The sequence below is a fragment of the Grampus griseus genome, assembly GCF_964374135.1.
Source record: "Grampus griseus genome assembly, chromosome: 5".
Taxonomy (NCBI): Eukaryota; Metazoa; Chordata; class Mammalia; order Artiodactyla; family Delphinidae; genus Grampus; species Grampus griseus.
In genome coordinates, this window is record NC_138998.1 from 11,262,663 (window position 1) to 11,283,990 (window position 21,328).

A 21,328-nucleotide genomic window follows, 5' to 3' on the forward strand; every position below is an offset into this window, starting at 1 on the left:
ATATTTGTTGAATGACTGCATGGATGAATGAAGAGCATGTGGTTGACCCCTGTGAATAAACTTCCTTGATTACCAAGGTTGCAGTTAATCTTTACATGGGGGACCAACAAGGTCAAACACAAAATGACACCCAAAGTATCCAGTTTCATAAAAACTAGAGAGTAGGAATGTAGTAGCTACTTTCTAACTATAAGGCTGGGATGATAATAAATATTACCAAATGCTCAGTCAGCACTTTACAGAAAAACAGAGGGGGTGGTTTTTCTACCTTTTAATTTCACAAGGGAGAAAGAACAAAAGCATGAGCATCTCTGTTGATTGAGAGATCCCCTCATCACCTGGGAATTATAGATTTCTATTATTGTAATTAAATTGTCTGTATTGCATGGTGCCTCATACAGAGTAAATGCCCAATATATAGTTATTGAGTCTGAATGAATGAATGCTATATATTGCCCATCTCAGTGAGTATCAAAGCAAAAATATAATCAAGAAACAGACAAAATCAGGCAGTGTACTACCAAGAATTTTGAATAGACTTAGTGTCCTCTGTCTACATCCTTTTGGAATAGAACTTTTAAAATTTGAAGTATAGTTGATTTACATGCTGTGTTAATTTCTGCTGTACAAAACGTGATTCAGTTATATATATATATATGTATACACACACACACACACATATATATATATATAGGCATACATATACATTCTCTTTTATATACTTTTCCATTATGGTTTACCACAGGATATTGAATATAGTTCCCTTTGCTATACAGTAGGACCTTGTTGTTTATCCATTCTATATATAATAGTTTGCACCTTCTAATCCCAAATTCCCAATCCGTCCCTCCCCTCCCACCCCCTTGGCAATCACAAGTCTGTTCTCTATGTCTGGGGGTCTATTTCTGTTTTGTAGATATGTTCATTTGTGTCATATTTTAGATTCCACTAGTGATGTCACATGGTATCTGTCTTTCTCTTTCCGACTTCACTTAGTATGATAATCTCTAGGCCCATCCATGTTGCTGCAAATGGCATTATTTCACTTATTTTATGGCTGAGTAATATGGAATAAACTTTTGATTGGAATTTGTGATTGGAGAAATCCACTTGACATCTGAAAGATATGCCTTCTTCTAGATAGTGTGATTGGTTGGAAATAGTTGGAATCACTACTTAAAGAGGCTAAAGGAAACTTGTGAATGTAAAATTTCTGCAAGACCCAACCCCAGAAACTGATGTATAGTACATAAACAGCTGGTGCATAATCAGAGGTGTGTGAAAATTCAGTGCAGAATTACAGGTTTGGAGATAAGAATGAGATATTAATATCTACCCCAGTGGGTGAATCTTGTGGTTAACTTGTGGTAGTTTCCTCATCATAAAATTGGGTTGCTCATACCTGTTCTATATGCTTCCTTGGGTTATGTTTAGGATCAAGGGGGGATAGTGTGTGTGTGTGTGTGTGTGTGTGTGTGTGTGTGTATGCATAAAGTTGCACTGAATAGAGCAATGGGCTACAATGCAAGGTGATGGTGATTAGTTAGGTGTTTTTCAAACTCTTAAAGTGTGTGCACAGTGTATTGCTGATGATGACTAAAGAAAATGAGCAAGTAAGCATATACTTCTTTTTCGATACAGTTTGACAACACGGGAACATTTCAGGTGCTTCCTGTTCCTCCAAATGGGGAATATGAACCATTAGAAAGACTTCGGCACTGTACTCTTTGCTATGGTAAGACTAATGAGAAGAATTTATTGTGCTGAAACACTTAAATGTCTTCTGGGTGAGTTATTAAATCTACCTTTATCAAAGAATTATATTTTTGATTGTAGATTCTAAGTTTTCCGATCTTTCAACACCATATGTCAGAGTTTCAATCTCTGTAATGTTTGAAGTTTCCATAGAATGTGAAAATTGGTTTAGAAGATTATCCCAATTGATTCGGCTTTTCCTGGGGACAATTTGATAGTTTGTATCAAAAGCTTCTAAAATATTTAAAATATTTTCTAAAAGAGTTTGGACATGTCTTATACACTTTAAGTATACATCTTACTTACATCTGCTTTCAACAAAGACATTCCCAAATCGTCTGCTAGTGGCCACAGAAATTATGGGGATTTTGAAAATTCCTTATTAATTTAAATGATGTGAGATTGAAGAGGTATTGATCAGATGATTAATTTTTGGTAATCAGTCCCTTTTCACTTGAAGATCTCAAACAACAGTGTCTTCTTGTGCCAACATTGAACCAATGATAAGTCTCTATGTGTTTTCAGATAAATGCTTTCCAAATACTTGCAAGAAAGAGATTTTCTTACCTGAAAATTCATACATGGATGTCGCCTTCCTCTTAGACAATTCTAGGAATACAGCAAGTGATGAGTTTAAGGATGTCAAAGCCTTGGTAAGCTCAATGCTTGACAACTTTGATATTGCCTCAGACCCTGTAACCTCAGACTCTGGTGATAGGATTGCCTTGTTGAGCTACTCTCCTTGGGATGAGAGGAAGAAAGATGCGGTAAAAACAGAGTTTGAGTTTACAACTTATGACAATCAAGCTCTAATGAAGAGGCACATCCAGACTTACCTCCAACAGCTAAATGGAGAATCCACCATTGGCCGTGCCCTACTGTGGGCTGTGGAGCATCTCTTCCCAGGAACACCCAGACTGAGAAAACATAGAGTCATCTTTGTAGTCTCTGCTGGAGGAAATCATGAGAGAAAGGAATTCTTAAAGAAGATGGCTCTGAGGGCCAAGTGTCAAGGCTATGTCATATTTGTGATTTCTCTGGGCTCTACACATAAGGAGGACATGGAGGAGCTAGCCAGCCACCCACTTGATCACCATCTGATACAGCTTGGGAGAATTCATAAACCAAACCTGGATTACGCTGTGAAGTTTTTAAAGCCATTTGTGTACTCAGTTAGACGTAAGTCACTATTTTGTTTTCTCTTTGTTTTAATAAATTAGTGTTTGTTAGTAGTATTGATAACCTAACATACCTCTGTATCTATAGCTAACCAAAATATGTGAATTAGATGGTGAAAAGGGGACAGGAATAGGACACATCTTGGTTATACCCTGTTTATGCTTTGGTCATAATGCAGTGAGACCTTTTTCATGATATAATGTCTCTTAGCCAAAATCTCAGCACTAGAAGGAACAGAGTGACTGGAGATCTCCTGAACTTCACTTGCTCAACGTAAAGAAGTTCTAGCAGCTCTTAGGTGGTCTCCAGGTTGAGCATTTAAATAAAAGTTTTCCCTGCTACATCTGGTTTATTTCCAACCTTGGAGTACCCTGGAGACCTGTGTGAGAGTGCTACTCCCAAAGAGTCTGAGCATACAGACCACACAGGAATCTTGTTAAAATGGAGGTTCTGATTCAGTATCTGTAGGATGGAGCCTAATATTCTGCATTTCTAACAGGTTCTTCAGTGATGTCAATGCTTCTGGTCCACAGATCACACTTTGAGTAGAAAGGTTCTAGGCCAATGCACTACAAAGTGTTACCCATTGGACCATGTTAGTCCATAAACTGATGAGTAGAAAGAAATACAGAAACTGAGAATAAGCATCTAGAAACTTTTAAAGCAATGTGACATTGCCACATTATACAAGTGTATAAACAGTGGACATTGTCTCATTGAACAAGATATAAACCAAAAGTATCAGTCTGCAAAAGGCTAGAAATAAAAATACCTTGTCCTTCACCGCAAGTGGTGTGAGAAATGCTCTTTCTATAGAGGTGGTTCTCAACTGGGGATGATTTTGCCCCCCAGATGACATTTGGAAATGTCTGGAGACAATTTTGGTTGTCAGAACTAAGAGAGAGGATACTACTGGTATTTAGTGGGTAGAGACCAAGGATGCTGCTAAATATCCTACAATGCACAGGGCGCCCCCCACAGCAAAGAACAATCCAGCCCAAAATATCAATAGCATTGAGGTTGAGAAATCCTGCTCTAGAGGATCCCATGGAATCAGAGCTGAACCTTTTCTTTCTGGGAATCTGACAAGTGTAGAGTTAGGTTCTGTTGGAACCAATCCCACCACCATAGGAGTCTTCCACCCCAGGAAGATTCCACCAAGGAATCTTCAATACCACCATAGTGACAACGTCTTGGAAGTTCACTCTTCCAAGTTCACTTGGAGGTTCACTCTTCATTGCAGAAGGAGATTCCCCTTTCTCCTGTGACTCATATTCAACTGAAGAATCCAGTAATTACCCCTTTGGGAATATCATGTTATTTCTTTAACTCTAAATGCCTTCCATTGTATAATGCACCATTGTATTATGAAAAATGAAAGAAAAAGTGCTTCCAGTTAAATGTTGATACTGACATTCCTGTTAGAGTTTTTTTATTTTATAGTCTTCAAAAGAGTTCTTTTAGACAGACTATGATATGTCACTCTCGTGCGTACATAAAAAGGGAATATATGTGAAATACACTTGGTTAAGGCATTCCTAAAACTTCTTCTAGTCAAAATTTGACTTTTGTGAGTTCTTTCTTGACTCAGAGTCATTGATATCCATCTTTTCCCATGCAATATTTTTCTTTATACCATCAAGATCGATGATGGATTTTTTTAGAAAATCTTTTTTTAATTTAATTTTTGTTGGAGTATAGTTGATTTAAAATACCGTGCCGGCTCCTGCTGCACAGCAAAGTGAATCAGCCATACATATAATAAATCCACTCTTTTTAAGATTCTTTTCCCATACAGGTCATCACAGAGTATTGAGAAGAGTTCCCTGTGCTATACAGTAGGTCCTTATTAGTTATCCATTTTATGTATAGTAGTGTGTATATGTCAATGCACTCCAATAGAGCAGTACTTTAAAAAGACTCTATGAAATAACACAAAACTGGTCTTGCTAGGCTCTTAAATTAGGCTTTGCAATTATTAGAGCTAGCTTACTTTTGATTTCCATCTGAGCAATGTTGTTAAACACATCCAATTCACTGTCTTCCCATAACCACTTGGTTTGTAGAGGTTAAAAGTCTCCTTTACTAATACTTCCGGAAATTTTTTCTAAACTGCTGACCCCAATTCTACAAGTTTTGGTGCTGGCACGTTTGTTGTTCCCACACGTACAGGCGATAACAATGGCATCACGATTCCTTCCTCACCAATAGCAACTGTCAACTGCAATTGATTAGAAGACATAGTCTCATTTCAGAGAAATAGAAAAAAATGCTCATCTTAGAACAAGAGAAATATGATTATTATAAAACCATAAACATTCTGTGAGATATTTTCACAGAGTCTTCGATCATTCAATGGTCAAAGATTTCCTTTCACTAAAACCTATTTATTTTCCTGAATGAGGGGAAAATTATATATTTCTCAGTATTCCACAGTTTATAGAACAACAATAGAAAGAGGTAAAGGAACATATTATTTAGGTCAGTTAGCTAAAATCTTTCCTGTGATTATTTTCCTCCTAGGAAATCAGTGTTAATTGGTGCAGAAGCACAGAAATAGCATCATGTATTAAAATATTACTTTTTCTATTAGCATAAGTCTGAGTGAAAAAGTATTATAGGATCAGAATAAAATTATGTTAGCCTGAACATATGGAAATCGTGTCTCTGCATCACAATTAACCCTTAAATGAACAATTTGAGGAGGTCTGTTTCCATGATCCCAGTAATTTTTTGGCTGCAAAATGTTAAAATCAAATTCTGAATGCTATTTCTAGTTGCTACTATTTTCTGTTCTCACCCAAGCCAAATTGTGCTGAAATACTTTAGTGACATTTATTGCTTCAAGAAGATTCCTATTGGAGTTCTCTTTCCCTAGCAAATACAATTTCTAGTTTAAAAATCTAACTATAATTTTCCTCTCTCAATAGGAGGATTCAATCAGTACCCACCACTGATGCTTGAGAACATCTGCAGACTCATCAATTCAAAGGAAGAGGATAATCAAAGTATCAATCTCCTGTGAGTTAGAAAGCTCTGATATTTACAAGTGACTATGGATTGACTGAGGGGTGTGTAACTGCCTGATGGCAGATAAGGTCCCTGAAGGAAAGGCTCTTCATGTATTCCATTTTCTGTAGCAGAAGTTGCACACAAGCATGCTTTCAGGATTGATGTTTTTATAACATCCTCATGAGCTTATTACAATTTTGCTTTAAAATTCATGGTTTCCTCAGAAATTTCCATATTGAAATTTACCCCAAAATTCAGTCTCAACCCACCTCAACTTTACTTCTCATCTCTCCCCATCATAAGCTCTGAGTTCTGGCCACACTGGACTCTTGTCTGCCTTGTGTGATCAGAGGTCCAGGAGTTCACCCTCCTGGAGCTCTGGTCACACTGCCTGGGATCCTGTTTCTTCCAGTGAAACCCTACCCATTGTTCATGGCCCTGATTAAACCTGTCTCCTCTTCAAAGCCCATCTTTACACTCAGTCAAAATCCACATTTTTTCCTTTTTTAATAACTTTTTACACCTCTGCTGAGGCACTTATTACAGTTTATCCCAATGTCTTGTCTTACTGAAGTATGGGATTCCATGTGATTCATTGTTTCATTCCCAAAACAGCATGAAAGACCCCACAATATCATTGCACATGTAAATAATTTTCTTTAAAATTTTATCTTGAGTGAAAATATAAATAATTAATCTGAATGGACTTGAACCTCAAACAGAATGAGAATGGCCCATTTGGTTGCTCTGTGCTTTTCTCTATATTTCACCAAGCTTGGATCCCTGACTACAGCCTGTGAAAGCCCAGAGTTAGCCCATAATGGCCCTGTCCCATCAGATTGCAATTAAGCAAAGAGCTTCTCAAAATAGATGCGGTCTTTCCCATAAATCCCATATATCCAAAATGGCAAGATGAAATGTTCCTCAGTATTCATGCAAATACATGTTCCTCTCATATCAGGTTTCATTTATACTTAGTAGTTTAACAAGGAAGCGTCCAGCAGCTCACACCTTCTGAAGGACAATATGGCACTGATGTCCTGTGAAGCAGTGTTTCCCAACATGGAATAAACAATACTCTTATTTAAAGGAAAATTGATTCTTACAGGACTACATTTTAATATAATATTTTAACATGTACAAACACAAATCTAGCTGCAAATACCATACGTATATCATTCCTATGCAACTATCAAACAAAAATAAATTCGTACATCAAACCCAAGGAAACTCAGTAAGGCACAAATTTAAAACAGTAATTTAATGTATTAGATGATTCTGCTTAGCCAAAAGAGAATTCCTAAAAACTAAAAAAAGAAATTTTATAAACAAGCATATAAAGAGCCTAAATGTCCATCAACAGATGAATGGATAAAGAAGATATAATACACACACACACACACACACACACACACACACACACACAGGAATATTACTCAGTCATAAAAAATGAAATAATGCCATTTGCAGCAACATGGATGGACCTAGAGATTATCATACTAAGTGAAGTAAGTCAGACAGAGAAAGACAAATATCATATGATATTGCTTATATGTGTAATCTAAAAAAATGATACAAATGAACTTATTTACAAAAGAGAAATAGACTCACAGACTTAGAAAATAAACTTACAGTTACCAAAGGGGAAAGGTTCAGGGGAGGGGGATAAATTAGGAGTTTGGGATTAACATATACATACTACTATATATAAAATAGGTAAACTAAAAGGACTACACAGAGAACTATACTCAATATCTTGTAATAACCTATAATGGAAAAGAATCTGAAAAATATACATATATATGTGTATATATGCACATATATATGTATGTATAAATGAATCGCTTTACTGTATACCTGAAGCTAACAGAACATTGTAAATTAACTATGTTTCAATAAAATTTTTTTAATAATATGGTGCATATTGGTAAAATGTGTAAAACATGATGCATGCTGCAGAGTCACCTCTGCTCTCAGCTTGCCCACTCAGTTCTGTGAGTGCTTGATTCCCCAGCACTTGTCTTCACCTGCACTACTGCAAAACGATCATTCCCACTCTGGTCATTGTATCATTTGGCTTTTACTTGGTGTGAATGTATTGTTGATAATATTATGTCTGACTTTATTTCCTTTCCTCATTAACTCTCAACAGTTAAAGTAGTACCACCAGGTGCCAAACAACAGTATCAATGCAAACATAAACATGGACTTGAAATTGCATAAAGGTGCATTAATAGAATAAGAATAAACTTATATTGAATATGTTTTTTACCGTCACCTATATAAAAACACAATATTTTCAAACTATCATTCTTACTCCAAAGAATACAAATGTAGACACCATTTCAGGAAGCATGGTGTCAATGAGATATATTTTATATAGTTTTATTCTTCTCAGAGAAGTTGATGGTAGATTAAATGACTATTTTCTACATTTTCTGTGGAGATTGATATCAAACTGAGACACATTATTTGCTTGTCCCAAGTAACCTATGAGTTTCTTGTCATTTATCTAAAACTCTGTGACAAATCAGACTTGATTTAGTCCAAAGTAGTGTTTCATAGGCTATAAGCAGATGGCAAGAAAGGGAAGGATAAATGGGAATTTACACAAATGTATCAGTATATGCTTTTTTAAAAAAATGAAGTATAGTTGATTTACAATATTATATGAGTTTCAGGAGTACAGCAGAATGATTCAGTACTTTTATAGATTATACTCAATTAAAAGTTATTACAAGATAATGGCTATAAGTCCCTGTGCTATACAAAATATCCTTGTTGTTTATCTATTTTATACACAGTAGTTTATATTTCTTAATCCCTTACCCCTAACCTGCTCCTCCCCCCGCACTCTCTCCCCTCTGGTAACCACTAGTCTGTTCTCTGTATCTGTGAGTCTGTTTCTGTTTTGCTATATACATTCATTTGTATTATTTTTTAATTCCACATATAAGTGATATCATACAGTATTTGTCTTTCTCTCTCTGACTTACTTAACTAAGTGTAATATTCTCTAGGTCCATCCCTGTTGCTTCAAATGGCAATAATTCATTCTTTTTTATGGCTGAGTAATATTCTATTTAATATATATACCACATCTTCTTAAGCCAATCATCTGTTGATGGACACTTGTGTTGCTTCCATGTATTGGCTATTGTAAATAGTGCTGCTATGAACATTGGGGTTCATATATTTTTTCAAATTAGTGTTTGTGTTTCTTTGGATGTATGCCCAGGATGCGAATTGCTGGATCATATGGTAGCTCTATTTTTAGTTTTTTAAGGAACATCCATACTGTTTTCCATAATCGCTGCACCAATTTACATTCCTGCCAACAGTGTACAGGGTTCCATTTTCTCCACATCCTCATCCTCACCAACATTTGTTATTTGTAGACTTTTTGATGATAGCCATTCTGACAGGTGTGAGGAGCTATCTCATTGTGGTTTTGGTTTGTATTTCTCTGATAATTAGCAATGCTGAGCATCTTTCCATGTGCCTACTGGCCATTTGTATGTCTTCTTTGGAGAAATTTCTATTTAGCTCTTTTGCCCATTTTTTAATTGGTTTTTTTTAATATTGAGTTGTATGAGCTATTTATCTCTTTTGAATATTAACCCCTTATCAGTCATATCATTTGCAAATATTTTCTCCCACACCATAGGTTGTCTTTTAGTTTTTTCAGTTGTTTCCTTTGCTGTGCAAAAGCTTTTAAGTTTAATAGGTCCTATTTCTTTATTTTTGCTTTTATTTCTTTTGCTTTAGGAGGCAGAGACAAAAAAAAAAATATTGCTTGCGATTTATGTCAGAGAATGTTTTGCCTATATTCTCTTGTAGGAATTTTGTGGCTTCTGGTCTTATATTTAGGTCTTTAATCTATTTTGAGTTTATTTGTGTATATGGTGTAAGAAAGTGTTCTAATTTCGTTGTTTTACATGTAGCTGTCCAGTTTTCCCAGCACCACTTATTGAAGAGACTGTCTTTTCTCCATTGCATATTCTTGCCTCTTTTGTCATAGCTAGGTTAAGTGACCATAAGTGTGTGGGCTTATTTCTGGGCTCTCTATTCTGTTCCATTGATCTCTGTATCTGTTTTTGTGCCAGTACCTTGCTGTTTTGATTACTGTAGCTCTGTAGTATAGTCTGAAGTCTGGGAGGATGGTATCTCCAGCTTTGTTCTTTTTTTCAACCTTGCTTTGGAAATTCAGCGTCTTTTGTGGTTTCATATGAATCTTAGGATTATTTGTTCTAGTTCTGTGAAAAATTTCATGGATATTTTGTTAGGAATTGCATTAAATCTCCTTTGGGTAGTATGGTCATTTTAGCAATATTAATTCTTTCAATCTAAGGGCACAGGATATCTTTCTATTTCTTTGTATCATCTTTAATTTCCTTTATCAATGTTTTATTGTTTTCAGAGTATGGGTCTTTTACCTCCTTGGTATTTTATTCCTTTCGAAGTGATTTGTTTTTTAATAAATTTATTTATTTATTATTTTTGGCTGTGTTGGGTCTTCATTTCTGTGTGAGGGCTTTCTCTAGTTGTGGCAAGCGGGGGCCACTCTTTATCGCGGTGGGCGGGCCTCTCACTGTTGTGGCCTCTCTTGTTGCGGAGCATAGGCTCCAGATGCACAGGCTCAGTAGTTGTGGCTCATGGACACTGTTGCTCCATGGCATGTGGGATCTTCCCAGACCAGGGCTCGAACCCATATCCCCTGCATTGGCGGGCAGATTCTCAACCACTGCACCACCAGGGAAGCCCACGAAGAGATTTTAAATGGGATTGGTTTTTCACTCTCTCTTTCTGATAGTTCATTATTAGTGTAGAGGAAAGCAACAGATTTCTGTATATTAATCTTGTGTCCTGTGACTTTGCTTAATTCATTTATTGGTTCTAATAGTTTTTGGGTAGAGACTTTAGGGTATCTATATAAAGTATCATGCCATCTGCAAATAGGGACAGTTTTATTTCTTCCCTTCCAATTTGAATGCCTTTTATTTCTTTTTCTTATCTGATTGCTGTGGCTAGGACTTCCAAAACTGTTAAATAGAAGTGGTTAAATAGCCTTATCTTGTCCCTAAATTTAGAGGAAAACCTTTCAGCTTTCCACCACTGCATATGTTAGCTGTGGATTTGCCATAAATGGTCTTTAATTATGTTGAGATATGTTCCTTCTGTACCCACTTTGATGAGAGTTTTTATCATGAATGGAGGTTGAATTTTGTCAAATGCTTTTTCTGCATATATTGAGATGATCATGTAATTTTTGTTCTTCCTTTTTTTAATGTGGCATATCACACTAATTGATTTATGTATGTTGAACCATTCTTGTGTCCCTGGAATAAATCCAACTTGACACAGTGTATGATCCTCTAATACATTCGGATTTGGATTCATTCTGCTAATATTTTGTTGAGGATTTTTGCATCTGTACTCATCTAAGATATTGACATGTAATTTTCTTTCTTTGTAGTGTCTTTGTCTGGTTTTGGTTTCAGGGTACTGGTGGCCTTGTAGAATGAATTTGGGAGTGTTCCGTCCTCTTGAATTTTTTGGAATAGTTTGAGAAGGATAGGTATTAGTTCTTCTTTACATGTTTAGTAGAATTCCCCTGTAGTATAATAAATTATTTGATTGAAATAAATTTTTATCACCCAATTGTCTTTCTTCTAAGAAATAATTAACTATATTAAATTTTTGTGATATTTTAGTTGTATTTCCCAAAGTTATATAGGTTCACCTAAAACTTTCCCTTTTATCTTCTAGATTTACCCCTGAGCAACAAGATATTTCTTCAGGAGAGAACAGCTTCATCGGCCAGGAATTTAGTGTGGGCAGAGATTCATCTTTTGTGTTGGAAGACAGTGGAAGTGACCATCTGGCTTACATTCCAAGCCAAATGTTTATGCCACAGAAATTAACAACTAAATATGAAAAAGATCAGGATTCTGAAGAAATTGCAAGTCTCACTGCTGGTAAGGAAATGAAAAGTTATAGCGGTAATTTAGAAATAACTGGATCCTCATCTTTTAACACTAATAGAGAATCAAATAAATAAGGTGGGTATAAAAAGCAACTTTCTTCAAGTTCAAGATGGTGGCTACAACTGCAGCTTTTATTTGATCTGAAGATTTAAATGGTCACAGGCACCACTCTGGAAATCACTGATAAGCTCTAAGAAATGTCACTGATATGCTCACCAAACTTAAGGTTTCTCTAGAAACCACAATTTAGGTTAGTGTGATGTAGAAGGAGGTACTACAGAGAATAACATAGCAAAGGAGGAACTTTTAAAAGTTGGCCTGACCAGTGCCCCAGAATTTGTGATTGCATGAGAAGGTGTAAGGTTTTTTAACTGGAAATAAAATAAACTACCCCACTCTATACTCTATACATTTTAATGGCAAAGCAGTAATGCTTTTTGTCAGGATTTAATAGTTTCAAACAAATCAGATCATAGAATTTTGACTGTATTTTCATTTGAAAGGGTGGGCATTCTAAACACACTATTCAGCTATTCCATCTATGTATCTAGAGTCTCCCAAAATGCTCATTTGGCCAGAATGTCAGCATTTAAAGCATTATGTCGTTAGTATCATGTGTGATGTTAGAATATGCAAGTTTGAAAGAAAAGGCGGCCAATCTCATAATATTCATTCTTAGTAATTTCCTTGGATAAATAAATGTTCTTTTCCTTGGGTTCAACACTGATGTCCCCATATTTCCCCCCATTTCTGAAATATACATGTTTGAATTTTGTCTTTAAAGCAGCTAAACTTTCCTTTATAGAAGCTAGACTTGAGAATTAAAGAGTCAATCATTAGTTGAAAAATAAGACTTTTTTTAGTAAAAAAAAAGTAATGAAGTAAACCTGGATGTATGTAGTTCCTTGGCATTAAGGCATTCAAGTGTGTGATTTCTTATTTAAAACAGGTTTTCATCATTATATAGACATAGCTTAAAGAAGAAAATACAAAATTTGTTCTTCTTAATGGATGCAATTAATTTGGGGTATTCATTTTAACGATATGGGAATTACAACAGCCCTCAAGGCATAGGAATTTATTATGGTTTGGTTTTGGAAGAAAAATAAAAGAAAAAGAGAAGTTATTTTGGCAGAGTTGGAATACGAAATTGTCATTTGTGACAGTATTGTTAGTAGTAAGCATTTTAAATTCTAATAATTTAGAAGTGTGAAACTTTTCAAGAAAGACTGAATTAATTGGATATTTAAGGGAACAAAGGAGAAACTCATCTTTGCAGCCATCTTTAATGACCGTTGTTCAATAGCAATAGAAATACTTTTCATTTGGTTTTTCAGATGTCTGGATATCAAGATACTCATAACCAGTTTAAGGGTCAATTTGGCTGCAGAAATAATTGTTGCATGGCTCTATAGGAAAAAAATGTCAATTTGCTGTTACACCCACCACACCCAATTTCTCTTGCAGTGGATTGAAGTGTTGGGAGTTCTGTGGAGGATTATGTTGAGTTGTGATTGCCTGGAAACAGAGTCTCAGATCTAAGGATAATATATATATATTTTTATCCTTTACAATAAATCTGAGTCTCAGATCATCAGTGTTGTCTAGGGACTTCATACTATTCCTTTCTTTCTTTTTTTTTCTTTTTAAAATCATTGCTAGCTAGTTGTCAAAAGCCGCTGAGAACTTTCTGTATAATGTGCCATCCTCAAGGAGAGTAAATTGTAGTTCAGATATTTTATCCAGTCGCTAAGAGATGAGCTTTGATACACGTTCCAGATGTATAGCACAAATAAAGAGATTGATAACTTCCATAAGAGCTTCCACATGCTATGCTTATTACTCATTTATAATGTGATTCTTATGGCCAAGGGCTGATTTTTGTGCCCTTAAATGGAGAGTCCTGGAGAAGTCAAGAATCTTAACCATTTAAGAAATTTTTAGAGTTCCCAGAGTACTGTGGGCTTGCAATGAGTTGTGTATCACTCTCTTTCACAAGAAACACAACCACTATCTTTCTACCTAGGCCTCTCCCTTGCTTCTTCCTCCCTACTCCAGTTTCCAAGTTCATCCTTAATTGCATCACCTTTCCTGGCCCTCTCCACTCCTTACAGCAGCTCAAAGACAATTTATATCAGGATCACCTGGAAGCCCTTCACAAGCATAGATTCCTAAGCCCTTCTCAGTACTACTGCTTCATATTTAGAGGTGTGAGTGGCCAGGAAAAAGCCACAAGCTTTAAAACCACCATAGGTGATTTTCGTAGGTCCTCATTTTTCAGATCCACTATCCCAGTGATTCTCAAAAAGTGTGTCCCTAAACCAGCAGCATCAGCATCACCTGAGAACTTGTTAGAAATGCACTGATCCTGAACCTACTGAAGCAGAAACTGGAGGTGGGGCTCAACCATCTGATTTTTAACAAGCAAAAAATCTGATCCAGGCTGAAGTTTAAGAACTACTGTGCATGCTACCACTTTGGTGTGCTTCCTGATTTGCTCTGTGTTCTCAGCTAAAAGCAATTGAGTAACTAGTATCACAGAAGAATTCCTATTGTCAAAGGGATCCAGGTAAACTGGATTATAATTTTATTTTACTCATCCAAGAACACTGAACATTCATCCACCCATCTATTCATCCAAGATCTATCTAACAAGACATTTTAAGATCCAAATATGTACGGATTATCCAGAGATACTATTATGCATTTTGACCACACATCCACAATATAAAAATTCCTTGGAAAATTCAGTTGCTCTTAATTACTCACCAATGGAATACACATAGTTCTTTGGAATTATGTAATAAAAAATGGGTGGTTTAATTCTAATTAAATTGCAACTGTTGACCCAATGGTGAGCCTAGCACTTTCATCAAAGTTGCTATGTTAACTAATACTTAAGATACAGTTAGTCTATTGTCAAGATTAAAGAGGGACAGGATAATTTTTAATGAATGTTAAATGCCAACCCAAACTCACCCTAGGGCACACTCATAGCTTTAAGCACTCCCTGGCCTTAGGATAATTTCAGCTGATGTTCTTTTCAATGAATTTTATTAAGAACTAAGAGGCAACACTTCTCTCTTCAAACTAGGCTGGAGTTGTGCTCAAGGGAATTTGCATGGATTTTGTTTTACATTTTTATTTTGATAACTTTGATTGTGATCTACAATCAGTTTTGTTTTTTTAAGCCAGTGTATATTTTGATTTTGAATCAATCATAAGGTATTAGAGCTGGAAAGGTATTTAGTGATTAGCTTTTGCAAATTCACCTGGGGATGATTCCACCCTACTCTACCCTAGGAGACATATTGCAATGTCTGGAGACATTTTTAGTTGTCATAACTGGAGGGTACTACTGGCATCTAGAGGCCACAGATGCTGCTAAACATCCTACAATGCACACAGGACATCCTCTCACAACAAAGAATTATCCAATCAGACTGTCAATAGTGAAAGAAACCCTGTTTTAGAAGAAACTTCAAGCCCCCAAGATCAGGGAACCAAAAAATTCAGTATAAGGACTCAAGATCTCTACACCCTGTCCACTGTTTCCCAGTACACCCTCAGGATTCTGCTAATTTTTAAAAAATTGTAAAAGTACTATCATACCATATAACATTTTAATACAGAGTCACAAATCACACAATTTAGCAGACTGAGCTATTTGTGGTGTGGAGTACAGTCTTTGGTTTTTCCACAGGCATATAGGTTTACATAGTTTTATTCAATTTCATATCCTGCTTTTCACATATGTTATACATTTTACATATTGCTGCAAGCTTCATACTGATTTTTTTGTGTTCTCATAATGTTACTTTCAATGAATGAATGTATTTAACTATTTATCTGTTGTTGAACACTTAGCTTGCTTCCAATTTTTGCTGTCACGTGTTGAACTTGAAGACATATATCTTCTGCTACATTTAAATCTGTACTGGAATTAAATGCAGCAGAACTGGCTTCTGAGTCACCCTATGGAGCAGTCCCCCAGCTGAATGTCCTACTTTCATATCTGTACACATGCTAAAGAGGTCAGTGATAGAATTGGGATCATGTCTGAATTGTAATGACATGTTTCATGAATGCTTTAGAAAATCCCAACCATCTGGATGCTCTTTGGGGGATAACCTGAGTCTCCTGTTCATTTTAAGCTGTGGACTGAGGTTGTGACATTCACTTTTGCTTGAGAATTTATTGTATAGTTATTATACTTCGGGTGTCTTCCTTGAAGATTTTGCATGAGGCAGAGCTAATGTGAACTGTGAGTTCAGGGGATGTGGATGATTTGACTTCATGGAGGCTGCTTCTGTAGGTCTCACGCAATCATTTGTTGGAATTATTAAAGCAATGTTCTATAGTGTTAGCAACACTTTTTTCATGGGGACCCTTTGCTAATGGAATAAAACATAGATAGTTGAAGTGATAATTGGGTGATGGTGGTGGTGGCAATCGACAAAACAGTGGCAGCCCTCGTTGAGGGCTTCCTATAGGAAAGGACTCTGCCAAGCATTTACATGGATTTTCCCATGAATATCCATGCAGCAAATATGTAATTAACTCCTGTTCTGAATTAAGCCCCATGCTAGTCTTTTGGGGGGTTAGAGAGATTTAGAAAAAAAAAGATTCAGACAGAAGCCCTGTCTTCAAGGAGCTTGTAGTCTGATAATCAGAGTATACTCTGAGTAAAAAAAAGAAAGCTTAATACAAGTAAGAAAGTATTCAGTTTAATAAAAAGTGCAGGGAGATCAGCTCGATGGTTTGTGACCACCTAGAGGGGTGGGATAGGGAGGGTTGGAGGGAGGGAGACTCAAGAGGGAAGAGATATGGGAATATATGTATATATATAACTGATTCACTGTGTTATAAAGCAGAAACTAACAGACCATTGTAAAGCAATTATACTCCAATAAAGATGTTAAAAAAAAAAAGTGCAGGTGGAATGCTTTGGGGACCAGTATTCATCTCAGCATTGTATTCACTGTCTCACTTGATGATCAAACAATGCATGAGAAATAATAGTAATCACAGAAGCTACCACTTATTTAGTGCAACTATGCACCGGGCACTTTATATACATGATTTAACTTAATCCTTACCACGAAAATCTATTATTATTATTATAATGACTATTACATATTACAGATGAGGACACTGATGCAAAGGTTAAGATCCTCAAACAACATCACACAGCTTGTAAGTGGCAGAGCCAGGATTCAAATCCATGCCCATTTCCACAAAAACGTTAACTTAACAATGTAGGCTGTGTTGTCTGGCAAGGGTATTGTCTGCATTTTCAAATGACGAAATATATCCAGCGCCAAATTTGACGATCATCATGTCATCAGTGGGAGAGTTGTTTTTTGTTTGTTTGCGGTACGTGGGCCTCTCATTGTTGTGGCCTCTCCCGTCGTGGAGCACAGGCTCCGGACGTGCAGGAGCAGCTGCCACGGCTCATGGGCCCAGCCGCTCCGCGGCATGTGGGATCCTCCCGGACCGGGGCACGAACCTGTGTCCCCTGCATCGGCAGGCGGACTCCCAACCACTGTGCCACCAGGGAAGCCCTATTTTAAAAACAATTTTGGTGGTACAATTCAATTTTTAAATTTTAATTTAATTATTTTTCTCTCATGCTTTTTTATAAACCATTCATGAATAAAGCCATAAATATTTATTAATTCTTTTTTTCACATCTTTATTGGAGTATAATTGCCTTAAAATGTTGTGTTAGTTTCTGCTGTATAACAAAGTGAATCAGCTATACGGATACTTATAAACCCATATCCCTTCCCTCTTTCATCTCCCTCCCACCCTCCTTATCTCACCCCCCCCCATCCCACCCCTCTAGGTGGTCACAAAGCACCGAGCTGATCTCCCTGTGCTATGCAACTACTTCCCACTAGCTATCTATTTTATACTTGGTAGTGTGTATATGTCCATGCCACTCTCTCACTTCATCCCAGGTTACCCTTCACCCTCCCTGTGTCCTCAAGTCTATTCTCTGCATCTGTGTCTTTATTCCCGCCCTGCCCACTGGTTCATCAGAACCATTTATTTTTTTTAGATTCCATATACATATGTTAGCATATGGTATTTGTTTTTCTCCTTCTGACATACTTCACTGTCTATGACAGACTCAAGGTCCATCCACCTCATTACAAATTAACGCAATTTCATTTCTTTTCATGACTGATATTCCTTTGTATATATGGGCCACATCTTTTTTTTTTCTTTTAACGTTTTTACTGGAGTATAATTGCTTTACAATGGAGTGTTAGTTTCTGCTTTATAACAAAGTGAATCAGTTATACATATACATATATCCCCATATCTCTTCCCTCTTGCGTCTCCCTCCCTCCCACCCTCCCTATCCCACCCTTCTAGCTAGTCACAAAGCACCGAGCTGATCTCCCTGTGCTATGTGACTGCTTCCCACTAGCTATCTATTTTACATTTGGTAGTGTATATATGTCCATGCCACTCTCTCACTTTGTCACAGCTTACCCTTCCCCCTCCCCGTGTCTTCAAGTCCATTCTCTAGTAGGTCTGTGTCTTTATTCCTGTCATACCCCTAGGTTCTTCATGACCAATTTTTCTTTCTTTTTTTTTTTTTTTTTTAGATTCCATACATATGTGTTAGCATATGGTATTTATTTTTCTCTTTCTGACTTACTTCACTCTGTATGAAAGACTCTAGGTCCATCCACCTCGCTACAAATAACTCAATTTCGTTTCTTTTTATGGCTGAGTAATATTCTATTGTATATATGTGTCATATCTTCTTTATCCATTCATCTGTTGATGGACACTTAGGTTGCTTCCATGTCCTGCTTGTTGTAACTAGTGATGCAATGAACATTTTGGTACATGTCTTTTTGAATTATGGTTTTCTCAGGGTATATGCGCAGTAGGGGGATTGCTGGGTCATATGGTAGTTCTATTTTTAGTTTCTTGAGGAACCTCCATACTGGCTGTCTCAGTTTACATTCCCACCAACAGTGCAAGAGGGTTCCCTTTTCTCCACACCCTCTCCAGCACTTATTCTTTCTATATTTTTTGATGATGGCCATTCTGTCCGGTGTGAGGTGATACCTCATTGTGGTTTTGATTTGCATTTCTCTCGTGGTTAGTGATATTAAGCATTTTTTCATGTGCCTGTTAGCCATCTGTATGTCTTCTTTGGAGAAATGTTCATTTAGGTTTTCCACCCATTTTTGAATTGGGTTGTTTGTTTTTCTGATATTGAGCTGCACGAGCTGCTTATAGATTTTGGAGATTAATCCTTTGTCGGTTGCTTCATTTGCAAATATTTTCTCCCCTTCTGATGGTTGTATTTTCATCTTGTTTATGGTTTCCTTTGCTCTGCAAAAGCTTTTAAGTTTCATTAGGTCCCATTTGTTTATTTTTGTTTTTATTTCCATTTCTCTAGGAGATGGGTCAAAAAGCATCTTGCAGTGATTTATACCACAGAGTGTTCTGCCTATGTTTTCCTCTAAGAGTTTTATATTGTCTGGCCTTATATTTAGGTCTTTAATCCATTTTGAGTTTATTTTTGTGTGTAGTGTTATGCAGTGTTCTAATTTCTTTCTTTGACATGTAGCTATCCAGTTTTCCCAGCACCGCTTATGGAAGAGACTGTCTTTTCTCTATTGTATATTCTTGCCTCCTTTATCAAAAATAAGGTGACCATATGTGCGTGGGTTTATCTCTGGGCTTTCTATCCTGTTCCATTGATCTATATTTCTGCCTTTGTGCCAGTCTTGATTACTGTAGCTTTGTAGTATAGGAAGTCAGGGAGCCTGATTCCTCCAGCTCCATTTTTCTTTCTCAAGACTGCTTTGGCTATTTGGGGTCTTTTGTGTTTCTGTAGAAATTGTGAAAATTTTTGTTCCAGTTCTGTGAAAAATGCCATTGGTAGTTTGATAGGGATTGCACTGAATCTGTAGATTGCTTTGGGTAGTATAGTCATTTTCACAATGTTGATTCTTCCAATCCAAGAACATGGTATATCTCTCCATCTGTTTGTATCATCTTTAATTTTTTTCATCAGTGTCATAATTTTTTGCATACAGGTCTTTTGTTTCCTTAGGTAGGTTTATTCCTAGGCATTTTATTCTTTTTGTTGAAATGGTAAATGGGAGGGTTTCCTTAATTTCTCTTTCTGACTTTTCATCATTAATGTATAGAAATACAAGATATTTCTGTGCATTAATTTTGTATCCTGCTATTTTACCAAATTCATTGATTAGCTCTAGGAGCTTTCTGGTAGCATCTTTAGGATTCTCTATGTAAAGTATCATGTCATCTGCAAACGCTGACAATTTTACTTCTTTTTCCAATTTGGATTCCATTTATTTCTTTTGCTTTTCTAATTACCATGGCTAAAACATCCAAAGCTGTCTTGAATAATAGTGGTGAGGGTGGGCACCCTTGTCTTCTTCCTGATCTTAGAGGAAATGGTTTCAGTTTTTCACCATTGAGAATGATGTTGGCTGTGGGTTTGTCATATATGGCCTTTATTATGTTGAGGTAAGTTCCCGCTATGCCTACTTTCTGGAGGGTTTTTATCATAAATGGGTGTTGAATTTTGTCAAAAGCCTTTTCTGTATCTACTGAGGTTATCATACGGTTCTTATCCTTCAATTTGTTAATATGGTTTATCACATTGATTGATTTGCATACATTGAAGAATCCTTGCATTCCTCGAATAAACCTCACTTGATCATGGTGTATGATCCTTTTAGTGTGCTTTTGGATTCTTTTTGGTAGTATTTTGTTGAGGATGTTTGCATCTATGTTCGTCAGTGTAGTTTTCTTTCTTTGTGACATCTTTGTCTGGTTTGTTATTAGGGTGATGGTGGCCTCGTAGAATGAGTTTGGGAGTGTTACTCCCTCTGCTATATTTTGGAAGAGTTTGAGAAGGATAGGTCTTAGTTCTTCTCTAAATATTTCATAAAATTCACCTGTGAAGCCATCTGGTCCTGGGCTTTTGTTTGTTGGAAGATTCTTAATCACAGTTTCAATTTCATTTCTTGATTGGTCTGTTCATATTTTCTATTCCTTCCTGGTTCAGTCTTGGTAGGTTTACTTTCTATGAATTTGTCCATTTCTTCCAGGTTGTCCATTTTATTGGCATAGAGTTGCTTGTGGTAGTCTCTCTGATCCTTTGTATTTCTGCAGTGTCAGTTGTTACATCTCCATTTTCATTTCTAATTCTGTTGATTTGAGTCCTCTCCATTTATTTCTTGATGAGTCTGGCTAATGGCTTATCAATTTTGTTTATCTTCTCAAAGAACCAGCTTTTAATTTTATTAACCCTTGCTATTGTTTCCTTCATTTCTTTTTCATTTATATCTGATCTGACCTTTATGATACCTTTTCTTCTGCCAACTTTG

At 36.4% G+C, this 21,328-nt stretch overlaps 1 protein-coding gene across 1 annotated transcript in view; it reads left to right on the top strand.

Annotated features, from left to right (window-relative positions):
* The window catches only part of COL6A5 (collagen type VI alpha 5 chain), a gene marked incomplete at both ends in the record, with an annotated part of 107,889 nt that overhangs the window by 69,291 nt on the left and 17,270 nt on the right, over nucleotides 1–21,328 (top strand). Inside the window, 4 exons of the mRNA XM_082655016.1 lie at nucleotides 1,642–1,735; nucleotides 2,281–2,934; nucleotides 5,865–5,955; nucleotides 11,716–11,924. Of these exons, the coding sequence (XP_082511142.1) occupies nucleotides 1,642–1,735; nucleotides 2,281–2,934; nucleotides 5,865–5,955; nucleotides 11,716–11,924 (1,048 nt within the window). The remainder of the gene's footprint in view (nucleotides 1–1,641; nucleotides 1,736–2,280; nucleotides 2,935–5,864; nucleotides 5,956–11,715; nucleotides 11,925–21,328) is intronic.